At 39.0% G+C, this 24,879-nt stretch overlaps 1 protein-coding gene across 1 annotated transcript in view; it reads left to right on the top strand.

Annotated features, from left to right (window-relative positions):
* Window positions 1-18,644, top strand: part of LSAMP (limbic system associated membrane protein) — a 654,527-nt gene extending 635,883 nt beyond the window's left edge. The window contains exon 7 of the mRNA XM_081235871.1: window positions 15,560-18,644. Coding sequence (XP_081091997.1) covers window positions 15,560-15,657 — 98 coding nt within the window. The 3' untranslated portion in view covers window positions 15,658-18,644. The remainder of the gene's footprint in view (window positions 1-15,559) is intronic.
* The last annotated feature ends 6,235 nt before the right edge of the window (window positions 18,645-24,879 follow it).

Genomic DNA, 24,879 nt, shown 5'->3' with positions numbered 1-24,879 from the left:
AGAGCATAGAAGTAGAGAGAAAGAAAACCAGACAGGAGGAAAATCTCTAGAGACCTACCCAAACCTGTTCTTTTTAAATCCTTTTTTAGCTAGTTAAATACATGAAGGCACAAAAGGCTTCAAATATACATAAAATGTATATTTTTAAACACGGACAATATAATCTACTTTGCCCCAACAATAAGTAGATTCGGGGCTGGGAGATAGCTCTTTATGAAATGAGATGACTGTTCTTTAATTCCATCGAGGGGCAGAGGCCAAGATTTTACCCACAGGTGCAATGGGCATGTTCCAGGCACAAGGGCAGAAGCACTTGTTTCTTCTTTAAGACAGAAGGTTCGTGTCTGGCCCTAATACCTTACTGATAGCTGATTCAAACAAATTTGCTTCTGGAATTTTTCTATCTTATGCATATTTTAGGTGGAGTGGCCCAGGGAAACTCCTTTATTAAACTTAGCACATTGGGCGTTCTCTAACATTTTAATTCACTGATTATTAAAAATTAAACCTCTCAGGCTAAATAAGAAATCTGCAGGATTTGAGAAGGCTGACTTTGCGGTAAGAGACTTAATGAAACCCTCTCTTTATGTCAGGAGTGCTTAGTGAGTCTGCACTCTCTGGAACCATCCATATCACAACTGAGCAGAGCCCGTAGCAGTTAAAGTTAATTCGTGCATCTCTACTCACTCTACAGGGCAATTACTTCAAGCGTGCAGTCAGAAGGACCTCATAAAACCATATATTACATTTCTTATTGCATTGTCACTTCATGCTGTAAAGACGATGTTCCTTATAGAAGTCAGACCTCACCTAACTTAGCTTCTCTTTAGTTTTACTGGATGATACCAGCCAACTAAAAAGTGGAGGAAAACATTCATTCTCTTTGTAATGATGTCATCCCAAAGCTAAAGAATCAGAAATTGATTATTTTCTTTTCCCCAGATTTAGTTTTTTTTAATGCATTGATTTGTTTCTATAAATAGTTTTCCATTCTGATAATAAATGTTATGTATCCTCATTATGGAAGAATATGAAAATATATGAAACTATAAAGAAGAAAATAAAGATTATATATAATCTCTCTCCCCAGAGATAGCACCATTAATAATGATATAAACAAATGTTTCGTCTGAATGTTTGAGCTGTCAGTGTACTATGAAATATTCAGGTTAAAACACCTAACTCGGGCTTCCCTGGTGGCGCAGTGGTTGAGAGTCCGCCTGCCGATGCAGGGGACACGGGTTTGTGCCCCAGTCCGGGAAGATCCCACATGCCGCAGAGCGGCTGGGCCCGTGAGCCATGGCTGCTGAGCCTGCGCGTCCGGAGCCTGTGCTTCGCAACGGGAGAGACCACAACAATGAGAGGCCCACATACCGCAAAAAAAAAAAAAAAAAAAAAAACACCTAACCCTTTCTCCTTTTTCTGCCCTCTCTGAGGCTGGGCCTGTTTCTGTGGCTTGCTCAAGGTCACAGAAGAGGCAGGTCCAGGAGTAGTGTTCCTGCCCCCAAGCCAGTGCTCTCTCCACAGGGACAAACACTCTCTCAACTCTTCCAGGTCCTAAGTCAAACCTGACTCATTTTACAAGAGATTTCCCTTGTGTCACCTCCAGGATTTCCAGTAAGAGTCCTCCTTTCAGATGTGGGTCCTCCTATGCTCTCTTTCTAAATTGGGGTATTAATACAAATTTGTCTTTTTTTAATGAAATGACCTTTTATTGTAAAAATATTTTCTCCAATTCCCTTTAGTATAGAATGTTTAGTTAGTAGAGGGTTGGTTCACTAATTGATGAGAATAAGGAATGAGTCTCGATTATTTTATCATATAATGAGAAATTATGTCAGCATTAGTTTTGATTTGGATTTACGCATGCATTCACCACGGAGCTCTCACCATATGTCTAGGGTGGCAAAAAACTTGGTAAATCATTCATGTCTCTGACTCACTCCAAAACAGCATCAAACATCTGAAGTCCATTCCTGGTCACAGTCCACTCTAAGAGGAAAAGCCCCTAGGAGCATTTGAAAGTAAAGTGTAGGATTCCTTTCTGACACAAATCTAGCTAAGGCGGAGGCCAACTTCCCTTCTCAAATATTGATGACATGTTAAGACTTTTTACTTTTCCCAACCAGTTTGATGTATTTTCCTAGTAGTCAGGATAATGATCAACCTATGAAATAACTAAGAAAACAGGAATAATCTTAAATGTTGACGTTTAGAACTATTTCTGTATTTTGGCTTTTCCCCTGAACTAGATGCAGAATGATTACTGTGATTCTCAGAGAACATTACTCTAGAAATACTAGACATTAGGGTTTATAAAACGTGAAGATAATAAAAGAGAAAATTTAGAACTCTAACAATCCAAATAGAAATCATAGGCATATCTTTTTCCTATGTAAAAAGGAAAATAATAATAATACTTGTAAGTAGAAGTGCTAATCCCTAAAGCCTCCAAGTAGAGCAGAGAAACCATTGAGAAAGAAATTAACAACTTTCAGAGTGTGGCTTTGAAAATTGAATTAATAAAAATGTCCCCCTTTTAAGCTACTATAGAAAAAAAAAGGTTTTATTTTTCAAAACCTTAACAAAAAAAAAAAAAAAAAAGCACAAAAAAATCATAAATTCTCATGGAGGACCCTTAACAAATGTTATGTTTCAGGTCCTCAGCATCAGTGAGGGAAGAAGAAGCATCGCGTCGAATATTCTTATACATTAATTTCATTAAATTTCTTAGTGATTTTAACTCTGTCCCTTTCTTACTTTTCCCAGGCAACTGGAGGATAAAATCTGTGTTGAATTTGGACCCTCCGTCTCCCCTGAACATACACTCTTATTAATTCTGGCCCAGAAAAAAAGTGCGATTAGTTATTTTAAGTCCTGTAACATGTCATTTTCAAAACCTGAGACATATCAGAAGATTGGCCTCATAGAAAGAGTTGTGCCATATGCAACAGAGAATGTCTCCTTGCTCCAATGGCTGTGGTGTATTGAAAAGTGAGCCGTTTACATTCAAGTAAATACCCTGGAATTAGAACAATTGCACGAACAGTATAAACTGCTAAACTCTACATATCCTACCTGTGAATTAGAATGAATGCTTATAAGCATAGAATTAGAGATAAGTTGTCAAGAGTCAAAGTACTGAAAATCAATTCTTCTCCTCATGGATTCGTTGTAACCTCACCTCCTCTCCCAGATAAAATTCAAAGAAGGCAAAATGCCAAAATAGCTCATAAATATAGATATGGAAATTTCCTCAGGTACTAAGGGAGTTACCAAACTGTAAACTCTAGAGCTTCCAGTGAAGCATCCCTCACCTTCACAACACTCACTGTAATTACAGAGAAAGAGAGAGAGACAGAGACCTAATTATACCACATAATGGCAGATGAGAGAAAAGACTAAATCTGGCCTTTGAACAAAAGAACATCTTGGGTTTTTATTTTCTAAGGTTTAAATTTCATGAGTTCTTAAATAAAGCTTAGCCCTCCAGAAAATTTTCTACCTGCCAGGGATTTGGGGACTAACGAAAGGACCTCCCAGCCCCATATGGTTCTTTAAATGACTGTGAATTCCCAACAATCATTTTGCCTTTGTGTTAAGGCATAGTGGTTTCAGAGAATAAAATTTCCCCCTACCTAGAATCTTAGGGAGGGCAGCTCTTAAAGCATTGATTGATTAATTCATTCACTCAGTCACTCATTCATTTATTCATTTATGTATTCAGACACTTATTCAGCAAATCTATTGAACACATACTCTGCGCTAGAGAAATAGTGAGCTGAGGCTACAGTAGTGAACAAGGAAGACATTGTCTATGCCAATGAGAAAAGCCCAGTCAGCTCTTTCTGATGCTGCATGTTTGTATAACACGGCTGGTTCTAAAGAATCTGAAAGTCAAAAGTCAAAGACAGATTAGCATAAATAACTTCATCAAGGCACTTGCTTTTTCTAGTATTAAATTATTTTTCCCATTGCCTCCTTGTACGCCTTCATCAGGAGCTGAGATCTAAGCATATGACAATAATGCTTCCACAGAAGTCTAGAACTGTCTCTGTACTAGAACCCCCCAAAATTTTGTCCATTGTATTGCTGCAGATTTATCTTTTTATTTTACTATTTAGACTGGCACTGCCATGCTTACTTTTTAAGTGTATTTGCTAAAGCAAGATCGACGTATGGAGAGAAGTCTTCGAGAGGCATAAAAATGGTAGGTTTCAGGTATATTCTAATGGGTATGTCCAGGGAATCCCTACAGAATTGGTATATCCCTGGCAAGGCAATTTTACTCAAGAACCTGAGATTGCCTTCACGTTGGAAAAGAAAGAATAATTGTCAGTTGTTAGGGACCAAAAAAAATTTTTTTTTCTTGCCTGTAATAGCAAAGACTCCTTTTTGCAAATAACATTTCATGCCTGATCTTAAAAAGAAATAATTTTTTTTCTCACTACTGCCACCTCGTGGACAAAGGTGATTTACTTTAGACGGCGCAAAGGAGCATGTCTTAGTATTACCACAAGATGGCAGCATACAACCAAGTTTTCAAAGAGCCCCGCTCAAAAAAATACGGGATTTTGCTCCTCAAAAGAGAATGTTCTATTCTAACAGAAGAGGATGAGTAGGAAATAATTGTACAAAATAAGCACTCTGTTCCCTTTTTCTAAGTACAAATGGAATTCCAAGTGTTAAGATCATTAGTATTTCACAAACTAGTTCATTTATTGCAATAGGGAAGACTTCCTAAAATATAACTGGTAAGCTAGTTTGCTTTTTAAAGATATTTTAAACAAGTGTATATTTTTATCTGAATTTTTGTGACATTTTCTTCATAGAGTGTAGTATTTGAGCAATGTTTTTAAATTCTTTTGTTGAACTCTTTTTAATTGATTAGTAGGGGAGTGTCTGTTCCCTAAGAAATCCATTTAGGACATATAAACTTTTGCCCAAGCCTGTGCCAGTGACTGGTTAACCCATTGCTAGTTTTCTCCTGACCAAACTGCTGCCTAATCAGCCTGCTTCCCTATCACTTCAGTGTGCTAGCATTATCTTGTTTTGTTCATCCATAGTGTTGCAGATTTTTAAAAAGAATTTTTTTTTGAAACTGTACTGCTATGGCTTGCTTTTAAGATCTGTTGTTCTCTTTTTCCGCCAAACTTTAACTGACAATCTTTCCTAGAAGGGATTTTTACCATAAACCTGACAACAACAACTCTTATTTATTGAGCATTTACTATGTGTCTGGCAGCATTCTAAGCATAGTATGATAATTAATTTAACTGATAGAATAAATTTATAAGAAGCATTTGATTGAACTTATTTTACAGTTGATGAAACTGAGGCAAAGAGAAATGAAGTGATAATTTATAGCCTAAGCAGAACTATTGGTTTCCCTGCCTGCCCAGATTCCTGAACAATTGCTTGGAATTATTCCATGAGGCCTGGGATGGAGCAGGGAAAAACAAGTGTTCTTTACATGAAGATGATTCCATCACAGATGTAAGCCCCTTTGGGTGAAGAGCATCACTTTGTGACCTTGAGAGGTCCTTCTAAATTCTAAAGAATGATAAACCAAAAGGCTTGACCAAAGAAAGAAGTGGTACTTTGCACAGAGCAGTCAAACTTTCCCCAGTCAATATTGAATCATTTAAATGTCCCAGTGATAGATAACCCTAGAGTTATATAGGCTATGCTTACTCAGATTTGCTGTCGTAAAAATTCTAGAGGGGTATAGTGAATAATGTTCAGAGTTCTGGCTGGAGAACTGGGAGCCCTGAACTTCAATCTCAGCTCTGCTTCTTGCTGTTTGTGTGACCTTGGAGAACTGATTAGCCTCTCTGGGCCTCAGTTTCCTCCTATTATGATAAGCAATTCTCTACAGTGCCTTTTCCACAAATTTTAAGGTGATATGCTGATTTCAAAGAAAAGTGGTGAGAGAAGGTATTATGAAAGAAAACAGGTGTCAGCGTGTTTAATATACAACTGAAACGTTAGTGGTCCAATGATCAGTGTGGTCAACAGGTGGAGACTGGCATTTTATATCTTGATAGAATCTTGCTTCACTTCTAAGGTGAGAGAGACATCAGTTGCTGGCTTCTGCTAGGAGAGGAGCAGAAATCTTGCTCCAAGCTTCTGAATGGACTTCCATCCTGCTACAAGGAATGGACTAACTCTTCAAGGATAGTAGGGCAGGTACTGATGGCCTTGAGTGTCTTTGGAAGTGCACCAGCACTCATGGTATAAAAGAACATTCACACGGGGCTCCCCACCAGCCCCCACTCCACACCTGACCAGTTTAGGGAAACTGTCCTTAGATGCACACACAGTCCAGCTGATACTAGTTTTGCTAACGCTGAATTGTAGCCAAACATTTTCAAGACTTCAGACACTAGGATAATTGCGCCCTTCTTATTGGCATCATAAGAATGCTAGAAAACACCATGCTGTTTGAGAGCTTCTCGTTGTGGTCTCCTTTGGACGGGCAAATGGAAAATTGGGGAGGGAGAGGTTTAGGAGATTGCTCTGAACCTCAGAAACTTTGCAGACCTGATTCTGAAGATCTGACCCCTTTGTGCTAAATCAGAGAATAAAGAGTTCAGCTACTCAGATTCTCTGTTAGGAGGATGCCTCTCTGTCTCAGATCCTCTGTTAGGAGGATGCCTGGCATACCTTTATTTTTCTCATACTTCAGTGATTCCGCCCGTTCTGTTTTGGCCCTTTTTGCACTCAGAGTGCCGTCATGCAGTTGCTGTGCTAAACAGGGAACAATAACAGACTCAGCCTCTGCTTCCGTGGAACTCAAAGTTCACTAGTGAAGATAAGCATTAATCAAAACCTCAGACAAATGCATTTGAAATTAAAACTGAGATGAGTGTTATGAAGGAGAACAGAGCTTATAACAAAGGGACATAATTTTACCAAGGAGTCAAAGGAAGACATCTCTGTGGAATTTGTAACTGAAGTTTGAATGACGAGTGGGATTCCTAGTAGAGACATCATTAGGCCATAGGCCCCAGAGCAGAGAAAACATGGTACCATGGAGCATCAAGATGGCTTGTGGGCTGGAATGCAGAGATGATAAACATTGATGAGGCTGGAGGGGTGAAAGGGCAGAGCCATGGATGTCATGCTAGGGATGTTAGCCTTTATCCCGGAAGCCATAAGAAAGCATAAACAAGTTTCAAGCAGGACAGTGAGGAGACTGGCTGTCCAAATCAAAAGCTTCTCTTTGGCTTGAGAGTCCAAGTCACTTAGTGAAAGCATGCCATTCAGGGATGCAGGGCTACATGCTGATCTTCAAAGAGAAGAAAATCCCTATCCAACAGCCATGGTTTGGACTCCTATATCTGAGCAGTCATTCAGCTGGTCCTGAGATTCAAAGTATCCTGTGGAAATGTTCCATATTTACTCCTAAAGGTCTAAGTACTGTGGTTTAATTGATAAGGATACTTAAAAGGAAGGCAAGTATTTGACCTATAGAAGCTCTTCCAACCCTGAGATTTATTTATACACTCGACAAATATTTATTGAATACCTGCTGCATGCCGGGCTCTTATCTAGGCCCCAGGGATACAATGGTTGACAATACATGCACTGTTGCTGCCTTCATGGCACATATGTTCTAACAGAGGAGATAAACTCTGAACAAGCAAATAAGTAAGTGTATGACATGATGCCAAGTAGTGATCGGTGCTCTTAATATTGGTAAATCAGGGTAAAATAATAGGAAGTAACAGAGGATACCATTTTTGAGAAGGTGATGAGAGAAATCCTTCCTGGGTTGTTGACATTTCAGCAGAAATCTGAATGAAGTGACTGAGTAAGCCAGGCAGAGGTCTGGGGAGGAACACTCTAAGCAGTTGAAACAGCCAGTGCAAAGGTTTGAAAGTTGGAATGGATTTCGTGTATTAGAAGAAAAGGAAGAAAGGCAAAGGAAGAAAGTCAATTAGCTTGAGTAAAGCAAACCAGGAGCAAAATGGTAGAATGGGGTCGGGGGCCAGACACATCCTATCATTCCCCTAAATTGCAGTCAAGTGTACTTTTACATGCCATACTCAGAGTTCTTGTACTTGTTTGCGCACATCACATGTTACATCAAGTATTCGTAGTTGCAAATTGTTTTTGCCACCTCCAACTGCACAACATTTGTTCCAACAAAACAATCTCTTTCTGTGTGCCTTTCTTTCCATCTCTACCCATATATGTTCCTCTGAGAGTGTTCTTCCCACCCTTCCTCTCATGCTCCTTCCACTGGAGAGTACCAGACTACCTTTGTGCTTATTCTCAATTGATACAGAACTTTTTACCTGTTTTTGTTTTGCTAAATGTTTCCTTTTTAGAAATTGGCACCACCGTGCACTTCAAGCAAAAAGGTATGGTTCTTATTTCTGATTACCTTCTGTATGTTAAAATTAAGATTCTACAGAAATACATTGGGGCCTTATACACTTTATTTCATTTCAATAATCTGTGTTAATAAATTCCATAACACATTTGCTACTATTTTTCCCAAATTGTGAACTTTCTCATTTGCGAAAAACAGCCCCTGATCCAACCCATGACCCCAATATTGCTTTTGACAGCTATTCATTTTTAAATCTCTGGAACTGAGCAAGTTATTCCCCCTCCCACTTTCCTTAAGTGCCCATGGTTAATTCTTGCAGAGCTGCACTTTGGGAAATGTTCACTGCCCAATGACAAGGCTTTCAGAAGAGACAGAGTCTACTTGACCATCCCTTGTTGGCTGTTCAAGTAGATATATTGCTAAAGGAGATAGAACAGAGTCTCCTAAAATGGAGCACTTGAGCATTTAATATCCCCTCCTGCCTGAGCGTTCTCCCAGGTCTTCATATACTCTCACCCTGCTACACGATACCCGGGCTGCTGGGATATCCCGGGATTTTGTGCCCTCCAACTGCCCCACATAACTTCATCAGCCATGTGGCATATAAGTTGTATACTTCCCCTACAAAGACAGTGCAATCAGTTCAAAGCTTCAGGATATGGACCCTAAGATTCAAACAATTTGCCAATTCTGAGGTGTCATCTTCACAAAACCAACAGAAATCCCCGACAGTGTCATGGAAAAATCTGTTTGGCAGACACCACCCTCCATAAATCTTCATGGCCACCCACTTGGATTGGTAATTGTCTCCTATGAAGATGTCTTCTTCTCTGAGTTTCAAAGGGGATGAGACTACCAAGATCATTCTCAATAGTGAGAACCTATTCTTGTGGTACTTAGAGCCTATGAGTGAAGAGCCTCAGAGATTGTGCACACTTTGTTGGTTATACCCAGGAAAGGGCCAGCACCTTGTTTATGACCAGTGCTAGCAAGTCCTCACAGAATGCAGCAGGGAAGAGGTGACCAAAAATATGTACATAGGACCAAGATTATTTGGGGCAAAAAGTATAAACTACCATTCTCTTCAGCCCTTCTTCCCTCTCCAATGCCATGATTATCAATTACATTTGAATCTTAAGTAGCTGGTGTTAGTAGAACATAGTGATACCACAGAGCTTTGGTGTGGAGGGGAAAATAGGGCATAGGATTTTTTTTTCAAAGACCAACGAGAAAAATTCCTCGTGTCATTCAAAGAAATTCTAAGTAATGGCCTAAAATTTCAAAATTTTGCAAGTCAAAATATTTGATGCTGTTTTGATGGAAAAAATATGATAATCCCACTTCACTGTGAGAATACTTCAGCCTTACCCAAGACTCACTTTATAGAAAGAGGAGCTAATGCATAAAGAATTATGGAGAAGGAACCCAAATTTAATTCTAAGACACACGGGTCGAAGAAAATATTAATATATCCCCTCTTCCAATCTGCCCCAGCCTGGAAATTATAGGCTGTCATCTCCAGTGGATTCATTCACGCAGAGAAAGCTGTACTGGTGGAAAGTGGACAGCAGGTGGCGCCAAAGTCCGTCTTTTTCCCTTTAAACATGGCTCCCAGGACATTGACGGAGGGGCCTCAGTCTGGGCATCTAGATACTGAGACATTTAGGAGATTATTTTTCTCCTTTGCTTAACAATTATTTTGTATATCGTTTATATTTTTGTTTTCTTCTTAGTCAGTCAATCCTTAGTAATTCTAAGAAGAATTCAAACTTAAACTCATCTGGCCATTCTTCTTTTCTTGTATGACTGAACTATGTACAGGAATAAAATTATAAATGACCTGGATACCTTAGTGGCTGGAAGGAATGCACAGTGATCACTGAGGGTGTGGTTAATGATTATTTTGAATAAATCTGGTCGCAAATCCTGGAAAAGAGCTCAAAGTATTCAGGAGAAGCAACAGAAATGCTGCCACATTGAATCACAAAGTGTCTCCAAGCACATGCTCTCTAAAGCGGGTGCTGAAAAATCACTTTGTCCTTTCATTGAGATTTTACTGAAAGACAAATCAGTTGGTTTAGCATCCTGCATCAGATTTGTAGGGTAAAGACTTGCCCCCAAATTCTCAGATCCCGAAATTTCAGGATGTTTTATCAATCTTGCCCTTAATCACAAATCCCTTTGATAAGCATTGTCATGGCAAAGTGTGGTCCGGCTTCGACCCCGATACAGAGTCTCACCTATCATCCTGTCCTGGGGCTGAGAACCTTGACCTGGTGTGTTGACTCAAGATTCCCAATCCTGCGGCAGCTAAATTTCGCACCTTCAGGTCAAACATTAAAAGCCTTGACCCAGTTCACAAACCAATGCCTTTGATTCAGGTATTTCATGCCTTTCTGTAATCCAGACTTCTAGAGTTAATAACAATAATGATAATTCTACTGCTTATTGAATGTTTACTAGATAAACACACATACACATATAGGATGTGGCTAAATACCAGATATGATTTTTGTCTGTTACATGAAAAACATGTAGCAATTTTTGAATTGTGGTTCTATTTGCGCATCTATTCTTAAGGCTAATTTATGTTTGCAGACTCTTGCTTTCAGTATATCTGTCAGTATATAAAAGCACTTGCTGAGTGTGGCCATCTGGCGTGGGAAATAAGATTTATTATTTGCATTTCCACAAATAAGCAGAAATTTCATAACTATGAACTAAAACATAATTAATGATTTTGCTGATTATTCTTTCCTGAAATAGCCATTAACTGAAGTTGTCTCCTATGCCGTCATATACATGTCTGTAATTGCACACACATTTGTGTTGATTCCACAACTATCACCCGTTTACCCTTGTACTTCTTCAAGCCTATTTATTTTTTCTCAAAACCAATTATGAAAAGAGGAAGTCATATAAGCACATCAAATAGCTATATGAGAGCACTTAATAAATAGTAATGGATAGAGATGAAAATACCTTTAACAGATCCACAAAATCCATTTCCAATATGTAATAATAATTTTATTAGAGATAAAATTAAAGATTATTAGCACAGTTGTACTGGGATTCCCTATGTATAACATAGAATAGCATGTGAAAGTACCAGTGAATTCTCAATTATGTGTATTAAAAGACCTATAACGTGTGTATATCATATGTGTATATATGAGTATGCATATAACAAATATACTTATCATGGTATCTGCATATATATGTGTGTACATACATTAGCAAGAACGTTATATATGAAAGGTTTATCTGGGTTCATATATGCATATATCATATTTTTCAATGATGGCATTTTTGTTTTTTCAAATATTTACTACCCTTCAAATAAAATGGTAACACTAGACTTTTCAGACTCCCCCAGGTACCACTCAACTCCAAGATGTCTGAAAGATAATCTAGCCTGTCCCAGCACTAAAAATGAGATTAAGAAAATAGGCAGAATTGAGTCTTTCTGAAAACTTTCTGTTTTCATACTATCCCTAGGGCAAAACAAAAATCATTCTTGCTTAACCCTGTATGGCCTCAATTTGTGTGTAGACTTTGTTTTGGAAGCATCACTGACACACTAATCCAAACAAATGTGCCACAGAGCTCATGACATCTAAAGTCTAAAGAGGAATTAAAATGATAGGGAAACACATTGCCATCACGCCAGAAGCCCTGGAGAGATACCATTAAAGGAGATGAAAGGTCCTAAAAGGCCAGAAAGAATGGGGTGGGGGGGAGGTGAATTAGGAAGAACATTGAGCTAAGACTCAGAACACTAGGGCCTGGTCAACAATTACTAATCAGGTGCTTTGTGCAGGATGTAAAATCTTCCTGAACCTTAATTCCTCATGAAAAGCGTGAACCTGAAGGTAGCTACAGTGCCTTTTATTAATATGATCCTACAGCCATTCAGAAAAATTAAATTGATTGAATATTTACATTGTTTTTCTGTGTTTCCATAGCTCAACATATAATAACACTCATTTTATCCTGTAACTATGCTGTTCAAACTTTGTATATATTCATGTTTTTATATTAGGGGTTATTTTTAATATTCTCAAGAGACATTCTAGTAAAAAAAATCTTCTAATGAAAATCATTTTTTCAAAGATAATGGATGCCATCCTGTTGTTTTGTTTGTTCTGGGCTACTGTTTTAAACAAACCCAGATTTTATTTGCCGAATGTTTGACAAGAGACTCACCAGCACCCCTTCACTGTGTAACCACACTGTGCAGTGGTGACAGGCAAAGTCTCTGGAGCCAGCCACACGGGGGATCCCCAGCTCCTCTGCTTACTAGCTGTGTAAACTCGTGCGATGGATTTAACCTGTCTGTGCCTCCCTTATCTCACTGTGAAACAGGGTTCACTAGAGTACCTGCCTCATAACATGCTTGTGTGCTTGTATTTGTAAAGCATTTATAACAGTACTTGTAAGAAGTGCTCCATAATTGTTCCTTGGTTGTATTTGGTTGTTGTTGTTCCTATTATTATTTACATAAAACACAGATAGGAAAACATTTTTGAGTTCAACATTTTCTGTATTATTTTACACCTGATCTGGTATGTTTGTAGACAATTTTGGAAACATGTACCTACCAGAGAATGCTTCCATTGCATTTGAAAACCATCATAGGTTTAAACACACACACACACACACACACACTCATTCACACGTATTGATCTCCGTATGTGCCCTCAAAACTTCCAAGTGACACATAATTACAGTGACACCAATTTCTCTTTTGAATGTCATTGTCTAAGCATACAGTTTATTTTATTTATTTTAATTTTTTAACATCTTTATTGGAGTATAATTGCTTTACAATGGTGTGTTAGTTTCTGCTGTATAACAAAGTGAATCAGCTATACATATACATATATCCCCATATCTCCTCCCTCTTGCATCTCCCTCCCACCCTCCCTAACCCACCCCTCTAGGTGGTCATGAAGCATCAAGCTGATCTCCCTGTTCTGTGCAGCTGCTTCCCACTAGCCATCCATTTTACATTTGGTAGTGTATATATATCCATGCCACTCTCTCACTTCATCCCAGCTTACCCTTCCCCCTCCCCATTTCCTCAAGTCCATTCTATACATCTGCATCTTTATTCCTCTCCTGCCCCTAGGTTCTTCAGAACCTTTTTTTTTTTTTACATTCCATATATATGTGTTAGCATATGGTATTTGTTTTTCTCTTTCTGACTTACTTCACTCTGTATGACAGTCTCTAGGTCCATCCACCTCACTACAAATAACTCAATTTCATTTCTTTTTATGGCTGAGTAATATTCCATTGTATATATGTGCCACATCTTCTTTATCCGTTCCTCTGTCGATGAACACTTAGGTTGCTTCCATGTCTTGGCTATTGTAAATAGAGCTACAATGAACATTGTAGTACATGTATCTTTTTGAATTATTGTTTTCTCAGGGTATATGCCCAGTAGTGGGATTGCTGGGTCATATGGTAGTTCTATTTGTAGTTTTTTAAGGAACCTCCATACTGTTCTCCATAGTGGCTGTATCAATTTACATTCCCACCAACAGTGCAAGAGGGTTCCCTTTTCTCCACACCCTCTCCAGCATTTATTGTTTGTAGAGTTTTTGATGATGGCCATTCTGACTGGTGTGAGATGATATCTCATTGTAGTTTTGATTTGCATTTCTCTAATGATTAATGATGTTGAGCATTCTTTCATGTGTTTGTTGGCAATCTGTATATCTTTTTGGAGAAATGTCTATGTAAGTCTTCTGCCCACTTTTGGATTGGGTTGTTTGTTTTTTTGATATTGAGTTTCATAAGCTGTTTGTATAATTTGGAGATTAATCCTTTGTCAGTCGCTTTGTTTGCAAATATTTTCTCCCATTCTGAGGGTTATCTTTTTGTCTTGTTTATGGTTTCCTTTGCTATGCAAAAGCTTTTAAGTTTCATTAGGTCCCATTTGTTTATTTTTGTTTTTATTTCCATTTCTCTAGGAGGTGGGTCAAAAAGGCTCTTGCTGTGATTTGTGTCATAGAGTGTTCTGCCTGTGTTTTCCTCTAAGAGTTTTATAGTGTCTGGCCTTACATTTAGGTCTTTAATCCATTTTGAGTTTATTTTTGTGTATGGTGTTAGGGAGTGTTCTAATTTCATTCTTTTACATGTAGCTGTCCAGTTTTCCCAGCACCACTTACTGAAGAGGATGTCTTCTCCATTGTATATTCTTGCCTCCTTTATCAAAGATAAGGTGACCATATGTGCATGGGTTTACCTCTGGTAAGCATACAGTCTTAAATTCAGAAGTCTTTGGTGTGAAAAATACTACTATTTTTCTCTTGTAATGAATCTAAATGAACAGAGCTATATAAAAGGAGAAAATGCAACAGGCAAATCATAGGAGACAAGCTCTTTGGACCTACATTTACTGCCTCAATTCTCTTTGTGTCAACACACAAATCCCTTCCCCACTTTCCTCTCCATTCTTCCACCCACATCCTCCAAATCGTGTCCACATTGGGAAAACTCAGGTGGCACTGGGAAACCCACAGACAGCCCCTCCAGGATGAATTCTGGGCAAGTTCAAGCTTCAGTTCTGCTTCTGGTTTGGATCTGCCTTGCTAGGCTTTTTTGTTTTTGTTGTTATTGTCTTTAGTTTTTATTTTTAAAGTGTCAAATGAAGACTTTGAACCAGATGATCCCCTGCTGCTGCTTAAGATTCCACAATGAGTTGACTTATTTTCTGCCTTGCAGCTAAGGTGCCACCCATCCATAAATGTTACTTTGAAACAATTCCCCTCCCCATTAACAAATAAATAATTACTGCTTCCCTCTGAGAAAGGAGAGAGTAACAGATTGCTTCCATGTTTATTGATGGAGATGCTGTGATGAATCAGCTGGAGGAGGCTGTGTCTGGCTGCTGAAGGACCCTCACCAATGCTTGGACTCTTAATGAGAGCTGGCATCGCAGTGCTGTGCAGAGCAGGGCATGCAGGATGAAGTTGGGCAAAGAGGAGACCACTCCTCCATCACACAGGATACCCCTTAAAATACTTATAGCTCAAGGAGAAGGATTTAGAAAAGATCGTGAGCCCTTCTTGGGCTGCATATAAGTGCCCTGACTTTGAGATGCTGGTACATGGCCCAGTCTTACCTCTGACACAGTCAGCTGTGAGCTGTGACATAGAGTAGGCCAGATGTAACTATTCTCTTTTCTCTCTCTCTTTTGCACTGCAGGACCTGGGTCGGTGAGAGGAATAAACGGATCCATCAGTCTGGCCGTACCACTGTGGCTGCTGGCAGCATCTCTGCTCTGCCTTCTCAGCAAATGTTAACAGAATAAAAGTTTAAAAAGAATAATAAAAAAAAAACACACAAAAATGCGTCACACAGGATACAGAGCGAGAGAGAGAGAGAGCGAGATGGGGGGAGACCGTTTATTTCACAACTTTGTGTGTTAATAAATGAAAGGGAAAATAAGGAAACGAAGAAGAAAATACAACATTTAGAACAATTTTTAAAATCCATCAATAAAAATAGACATATAATTCAGGGTGGGAAAAGTTCTACCAAGAAATGTGTATATCTAAGCAAATGTATACTGTGTAAAGACTCCATCATGGTAAAGAGATCCAATGTTGTAAAAATAAGACAAGTGAAGAAGTACCAGATGGATATTAACCCTCCACCACCACACACACACACACGCACACACACGCACACACACACACTTGATCCTTCCTTCATCTTTTTTCATTTGTGGGGAAAGAAAAAATACTGTCTTGCAGGTCTTGCCTTTGGTGTTTATACTTCCATCATCATTTTATTCTGATTTTTATTTGAGCTGACTCATAGCCATTCAGACTATCAATGGAGTCCTGCCCTGAGCCTTACCTGGCTTTCCTGCCTCCACTCTCTCTCCAACTTTTAAGACCATCTCCTTTCCCTTCAGTGTGTTCTATCTCCCCCACATCTGTCCGGGATATGCCCCCTTTATCCTCCCCCCACCACTTCCTTTCACTCCCCCCCGCCCGCCCCACCAGCACTAGTCACGCCGCAGATGCTAGGAAGTGCCATTTTAATTCTCTCCACTGCGCGCGCGTGCTGTCTCTCGCTCTCAACGTGGGTGTACGTGTGTGTGAGCGTGTGCGCCTCTCTCTAAAGCATGCCGAGGGAATGGTCCATGTGTACATAGACTCATTGTGCTGTAGATACTGTCGCTCATCGTAATCTTGAGATGCGGCTGTGACAAGGGGCTGGGGCCGTGGTGTGAAGGAGGCCAGGGGCAGAGCCACTCCCCCATCCACGGCTGTCACAGGACCTGTGTGTATCAGCCCAAGCTGGGTCCCGCCTCCGGGCAGAACCTCATCTTCCTCCCAGTGCAGTTGTCAGAACCCAGTCCAGAGTCACTCAGATTATCACTGTCGGTGAAAGTGCCTACTATTGTTGATGGGGTGAGCAAACAGCAGAAAGAATCAGTGATGCGTATGAGGTGACCTAAGAGAGAAGGTTTACCGACTTCACTCTTGTTTCCCGCGTCTGAGGGATTCATGTATTTCCTGGCTTTTTGCAGACTTGGTCCTCCTCTGCCGCAGGAATGAGTAGCATGTGTGGAGCAAATTCCCAGAAGCAGGAAGGTCTCCAAGTGTTAAGTCCTAACGAAAGGATGAAGAGCCACGTGGAGATCCTAAGCAGCCTTGGTTTGCCCCCTCTCCAATCGTTAAATAACACTGCATTTGCCCCATGGATTTCCCTGAGCAGAGATTTCCCTATTTCAGATAAAATACAGTGAGCGTGAGCAAGGCAGAAGTACAGATGCCCAGGTCCCTACTCATACGGTAGAAATACTATCACAGCCCCAATACAAAGCACTAGCCATAACAAAAAGGAAACCCCTCCTTGTGCTCCTTTGCAGCTCTCTGTCCTGGTGTTTTAGGCTAATACTTTATTTGGTGGCCCACATCATCTCCCCTCTCATCCACTGCTGGTGTTTGCAGCACCACTGTTCATAGTATTCCATCGTTATCTTAGGGCTGGCCACTCCACTGGAAACGGCATTATATTCCATCTTTTCTGCTCAGTCTTGGCTTCTAGTCTCCTGAAAAAGATACAGTGGGGGATATAGTGTTTAAGTTTACATCTACAAGAGTCATCTTGCCATTAACACTGAAATGTGAGTTCTTAACCAGAAGAGCTGAGAAACTTGTAATCATTTAGGCAAAACTTACATACATACCACAAAGCTTGGCATCACCACCACACCAGAAGGATTTTCTTAGGAAAAGCCTTACAGAGAGATCTGGCTCTCTGTGTGTAGATATCTGTGTCAGGAAACCAACCATTGCTTTCACTTAGATAGGAGGCATTGGAAATGGCTCAGTTAGTGAAAGGACAGAGGATTGTTACTGAAGTCATAATTGAATGTATTTCAGCAGAGCCAAATATGGTACCTCACCAAGTCTTAGAATCTGGGAAATAGCTGTTTTGTGATGTAAAACAGGAAACTTCATAACTAAATCAGAAAAGGAAGGAAGAAAGGGAGGAAGGAAGGGAGGAAGAAACAGAAAGAAAGGGAGGAAGAAAGAAAAAGGAAACAAGAGGGAGGATGGAAGGAAAGAGGGCAGGAAGGAAGAAAGAAAAATAAATATGAAATTTATCTTTATAGATTTTATTAATTGAAGGGTCTTTGCAATGAATCTCCTCTTTGAAGGTAATGATCTCCTTGATGAGCAGTAATCTTAATCTCGTCTAGGGAATTCTGTTGCTTGTTTTAAAAGCTTAGCACCAGACTTCTTTTATGATTTTGCAGTTTAGACATGAAATAGAAGGACACATTAGGCTTGGTGGTGGGTAAAAGTATTCGTGGCAGATCCTGACATAGGACTGACATTCTTATCCAAGATGGTAGCTACTAAAATATAGAGAAGGCGAGCCATATTCCTATGCAGCATCAATTTATTGACAATCAGGGATTTCCCTAACAGTTTAGTCTTCTTAGTGCAGGAATAAAAGCTTATCATCCTTGATGATCAATATTTCCCATATATTGAAGAGTCAGCCGCATCCTTAAGTGGAAGCTGTAGTGGAGTGCATGCTAATTTAAAGATATATAAGAAGAGAAAAGTAATAGGAGTTAATTCTGATTAGTATCAATTTCAGGAACAGATCCCCATGGCACATCACAGAATTTAATCATACACCTAGATTTCCTATTGTCTCTGCCTTATCCTAACGACAAGGTCTTGGCTTTATGGAAGGAGATTATCCATTGAAAGGCATGTCTTTACCATGTCAGCACCATTTGTTCCCTGAGTTTTATTATAATGGTCCGTATATTCAACATAATTAAACATGTATTGAATATTGTGGTGTTTGCTTATGTCTCTGGTAGGATCTGGGTATTTTGTCCTGTCTCCTGTTTCAGAGCAATCATTGACCCCAGAAACCTCATAGGTTTGAGGATGTTTTTAAACAATGTGGAAAATGGAAGAAAACATAGTTTGGAGAAAGGTCAGGAAAAAGGTAGAAGCCAGAGAACTGACACCAAGAGAGTAAGTTTAAACATGGGACTTCTTGGAATTTAGTTCATCACAGTGCGATAAATCTCTTCAAGAATTTTGTCCATTGGTAATCAAAGCTTGAAACCCTACAATGAAAAGAACCAAATGGTTGGAAGCAGTATACTGAAAGGAGTGAAATACATCAATTAAACTGAATGGCTAATATATTTAATGTCCTTTGTATGCAAAGTGAAACTCTACCATTCGTAAAATAAAATCCTTAGACCTGATTTGCACTTAACTAAAGCGGAAATGACCTTGACCAAGGGCAGTTCCTGAAGAATGAAAACTATCCTAGGTTTTACAACTGCAGAATTATATCCTCTGTGCAATTGTTCACCAGAACGTTTTGCCTTGTTGGAGGAACAGTCTTACTAGTTTTGAGACATAAAATCCCTCTGCTCTAAAAGAACTAAGGCTTAGGGAAAAGTCCTTTCATTTTCCATTGGGAGGAATTGTCCCATTGACCTTTGCCTTCTCTTCCAGATCAGACAGACGCCACCCTTGCCCTGAGCATTTTTTTACTACATCTTCAGACAATTGGGGCTATTCATAGAGACCTTGTAAAAGTACTCGTGATTTTCATGTTCTTGGAGGGCAGAAACAAAAATCTGTTTCTCCTCCAAAAATAGACTTACCTCCTTTGCACACAAAAACTAAACTCCTCAGCATGAAACTGTTTCTGAGTTATTACCTACTAAGTTATTAGCTTCTTAACCGTTCCAGAATCATAGATTCCATCCCCAGGTTAGTTGTGGTTTGACTGTTCCTGTTGGCTTGTGTCCCAGAATTTCCCATTTTGTTTTTTGCAGGTCTTGAATTATTTGTGGAAAAATAATATATATGTGTATGTATTTTTTTTAAATCTTATCTTTACAGATGCTATATTTACAATATTATATGTATTATAAAACAAATCTAGAATAATGATTTAAACTTAAAAGGAAGAAAAGTACTAAATTTGGTTTTAAAAAAAAGAGCTATGCTTCATTTAGAAAGACATGGAGCCCTGTTTTTCTACTTTGTAATGATTTGTTTAAAAGGAATTTGCTTATGGACCATGTTCCATGGGAATAACCATGACCTTATTTTTCTCTTCAACTTTAAAACCTTTCAGCCTGTATTTAGTCTTGGTTCCTAATAACTATCATTTTTTTATAGAAATATAAGTGCAATGCTATACCTGACCTACAAAAACTATTAATATTTTGAAGACAAATATTAAACACACCACAAAAATTGTTAGATAAAAACCCTGAGTTAAGAAATGCAAATCCAATTTAGGAAGGCTCCTTTACTTAAGTGTTTAAAATATTTCTTCTCCAAAAACTGCATTTGCTCCAGTGGTGTAAATTTTCCAGAGCAGTTGGCATAATATCTGTAAAACACGTCTCACTAAAGGCAAAATGGAGTTTACATTTATGTGCATACAGTAGAAGAGAAGTAAACTATTCTCATTTGCAGCTATGTTGTTAAATGTGGCCAACTGATATTCAAGAAAGAATTTGTCTTCACCCAGCAACGCACATGACTTTCCGGTTGGCAAGCAAGCTGGTGTTAACGTTAGGGGTAGGTTTAGCATATACACCAGTGTAAATGTTTATGGATATCATGGAAAACTTATTTTAAAATCTTGATTTCCCTTCAGCGCATTTACATACTGTGTGCTGATTAATAAATTAGGCACCAATCATGTGTAAATCAGTAGTTTATGTACATAATATAAACTATGTAAACTTCATTTTTCATGCAGGGCACAAGTTCAGCTAAACCTATGAATCTGAAAGGAAAAAAAATTACATAAAAATAAATAAAAACCAAAGCATGTCACAGGTCAGAATGGGAAGAAGGATGACTAATTGCCCAAACATGAGGTTGTCTCAGCAAAAGGAAGCAGACCCACAGAACTGTTAAAGGTTCACATCCTGCTCAGGTCACAGGAGGCCACCTCTTTGTTCCTTCAGGACCTAAGTGGGGTTTCTCCCAACTGTTGCCACAGTTTTCTCACCTGACCCCAGAGCAAGGGGAATGGAGAGACAGGAAGGCGGACGTCTAAGGGCTCATGTGTCTGTTACATCAAGTCTCAAGTGTCTTCTTGTTACCTCTTACTTACCACCTAAGAAGTCTCATTTCAACAGCTCCAAGGAGAGTAAGTTACCTATACCCTGATGAGCAAAATATGATTCAGTTTTTATTTTCCATCCAACAAAGACATTGGGAGAGCTTCTTTGTCATCACAATCCTAAGAAATTGAGGGGTGTTCAAAAATATGTTATATCCTTGAGAAATATCTTGCTAAATCACCCTAGGAAAGAACTACTCTTGCTTACTCTGGTAGATCTATTTTCTATATATCTATCCTGACTGTTGCAAATGAGGAAAGAATCATTTTAATCGGGAGTATCTCTCTCAGGCACGTTCTCTTGAAGTCTTTTTGAAGTGTCTGTTTTGTTTCACAGAATGACATATACATGTCTTCTGCAATCTGCACAGCTGGTACATAAATAGTCATCAAAGAGATCACTACAGGGACCACATGAATTTTCTGCAAAGACTGTTATCGAAAGGAATTTAGGTCAAATTAATATTACACTTCAAGCACACTCCTCTACCCAATATAAATGACAACTTTATAAAGTGAGGTAGGTGGAAGGTGGATTGGGAGTCAGGAAAATTGGGTCCTAGCCCTGGGTCTGTACTATAAGCAAGCCATGTGACCTTAGGTAAATTAGTTAAATTTTCTGAGTCTTGGTTTTCTCATCCAGAAAGTGAGAAATTTGAATGACATCTCTAAAACTTCTGTCTTCTCTAAATTCTCTGATTCTGAAGAAGAATTTAATCCTCCTGTAGCGCTGTGCCCACCTCATCATTCTAAGCAGCTAATTGTCATCTCTGGTTTGATCACTTTGATCTAGTTTGATCTTCACTTCTCAGAACCATCATGCCAACATCTCCATCTCCAAAGCCAAAACTTTCTAGAATACAGGGTCCCTGGACTGGTTGTATAATTCTCTTCTGATCAAAACTTCTTAACAATGTAGAGAAGGGACACATTCAAATTATGCTGCTGGCATCGAGAGAGCTGGAGTTGTTTCCTTAGTTAAAATATTATAAAATCTGACTCTTGAACTATATTCTAATAATCTTTCATAGGGAGAAAATAGCCAGGTATTAGGCATGTAATAAGTGAGGAAGTTGTGCATGTGAAGGGAAACAGTTGTTTCTCATCCTGGGCCAAGTGCCTCATGATAGTAAATGGTTGTCCTTGAAAACTCTTTGCTTGTGCTGGTGGCCATAAGCATGTTGTCCCAGGCAGATTCAAAGGCTGTTCTATGAGAAATAGACAAGATAATATACTTTGTTTTGGAAGGAACTTCTCATGGCATAAGACTTATAGGCTTATAGGCTTATAGGCTATGTAGTCAAGTAAATGGATGGAGAGAAAACAAACCTCATTTTGAAAAAGTACAAGTCAGGACCATTTTAAAAAGACAAGTTGAAAATAGGACAAAAATAAACACATTTTAGCAGGTTATAGGGCTGAATACAAGAGTTGTGAAGGCCAAAATCAAATGTGAAAGTTAAGTACTCTGAGCAGAGCATGAGTAGAGAGGATGGTTTCTCAGACGATTAATGAGGAATTACCGTGTGCCATGTTCTGGATGGACTGAGCACAGCTGCACTTGTCTTGACCCAACAAAGTATAGCCCCATGCTATCCTAGATGCTCAACTTAGCATCTGTCCAATGGTAGTTTTTCATTCATTGCTTAAGAGAACAGAAAGAATCCGAGTCTCCTGTGCACTGAAAAGCAGGGATTATTCATAACTTCCCAGCATTAGTATCACTTTATATAGATAAGGATTTACAATGTGCTTAGAGTATGTATGAAACTCCCTTTAAGTGGGAAAATGACCTGCCCACGAGACAACTCCCTATTTCCAGGGTGATTTCAGAGGTGCCTCTTTTTGAGTGATGCTCCTGGGCAACTCCCACAGCTATGTTCTTCTCTGAACAAGCCCTCTCTATGTAAAGCCAGGTACAGAGTAAAAATCTGGCAAATTAAGAAAACCCTTGGAACCACTAGCTTCCTGGTATGCGGCAGTAATTCTAAGCTATCTGGAGCCTTTAAAAAAAAAAAAAACTCACTTCCCTGAGTCTTTGCTCTTCACCAGAGAATGTTAAAGTTTCATCTTGGTGAATTACAACCAAGTTCTGCTCCCTAAGTGTTTACTGGGAGTGGGAGAAGGGTAAAGTGAGGAAATTACAGAAGGAGAGAAGCGTGGGAGAAAACCTCCAGCTTCCTTCCCCTTCCACCTTCCTTCTCACTGCTCTATTGAAGGGTGTATAAATCCTGCTCTTGGTTAGAATTCTTCTTATTAACAGTGTTATATACATATAAATATATATATATGAGTATATTCCTTTTTTCATCCCTCTAGACATAAACAAAACTTTCCTTGATGACAAAAACTCATGGCCATTTTTTTGTTTGGGTTTTTTGTTGTTCAAGGCTTTTTTATATTTGTTTATTGGGTGGATTTTTTTTCCCTGGATACTAGCTCTGTGAAGGAAAATAAAAAGCGTAGTGTGTGTTAAAAAAAAATTAAAATTAAAAAAAGCTTTTTTCCTTTTCTTTTTAAATGTATTTAAATTCTGTTTCTCTGTTCTGTTACTTTACACTTATGAATGCTCTGCTCTTCTGTGATCTTAAAACAAAATGAAATAAACGTGAAAAGGAGATGTGTCTTCATTGACCTGAGTCAGTGATCTCATGGTTGACTGCACTGCTTCTTGGAAGTTTTTCATGAATAAGATAGGAAATGAAGCCAATGATAATGAAAACTATGTGAAGAAGGGGTGGACCACACACGGAAGAATCACTTGCAGGCCCTCTATCAATGTCTCTTCTATCACAGAAGGTAATGTGGTATTTACAGTAATTGTCTTCATCTAAGCAAAGAGAGTCTCTGAAAGTTTTTTCTTTTTCTCCCTCAAGGACTCATAAGAATTAAGCAGAAATTACCATTGAAAAGTTACAGATAAAGCATTAAGAATTTTTGATTGTTAGACTTGAGTGAGACCTTAGGACATGATACCAAAAATCATTAGGGAGTATATCTCCGTAATAGGGGTTATCTTTAAGGTTGAGTTTTAATAAGTTCCAACCTGATAGCAGTAGGAGGAAATAAATTACCTTCTAAAGCCACTTTTTTTTTTAACTTATTAAATAAGCAGTTTGTTCTCTATTCTTGCTGAGAGCTGTTACCTTCACAACACATTTTCAGAATCTCTATAGAATCCCTATATCATTGCACAGGACAGACAGGAAATGGCAGGAGGAAATGAGAAATAAGCAATCCGAAGAGGTGAGGTTGACTAATTGTGCATCAGAAGTGATCGGGAGGGTCTGAAGTTTGACTCTGAGCTGCCAAACTGGGTCAGAAAAAATAAGAGAACTGATCCCAAATCAGGGTGGGTGGCTGGGGGAGAGTCTGAGGGAATGAGCACTCATGATCGCCTTCAATAATCAGCAAAGGGTCTCAGACAGAAGCAAAACCTCCTCTTCCCTCCGGTTCAAATAGATAGTTTAAGGGCCCAATCTCCCCAGATTTGAATTTTATATAAAACTCTTGAAAGTGCCTTCTTCAATGAATTTGCCAAACTCAAGGTTAAAGACATAGTTCTCAAGTAAGATAGCCCTCACATCAGACACCAGCCACAAATTCAGGGTCCTCAGGCCCCCCTCATTTCTGATCAGCTGGCTACAAATTCAGGGGTTCCCACTCACCTCTCAGATTTAATAATTTCTAGAATGACTCACAGAACTCAGGAAAGTGTAATACTTATGATCACAGTTTTATTATACAAAAGGATACAAATCAGAATCAGCCAAAGGGAGAGACGTGTAGGGGGAGGTCTGAGAGAGTCCCGACATGAAATTTCCATTGTCCTTTTCCTGTGGAGTCAGAATACATTACCCTTCAAACACACTGAT

Source organism: Mesoplodon bidens, assembly GCF_964165515.1.
Source record: "Mesoplodon bidens genome assembly, chromosome: 5".
Taxonomy (NCBI): Eukaryota; Metazoa; Chordata; class Mammalia; order Artiodactyla; family Ziphiidae; genus Mesoplodon; species Mesoplodon bidens.
Note: the sequence above shows the minus strand (reverse complement) of the source record. Positions and strands in the feature narration are given on the sequence as shown.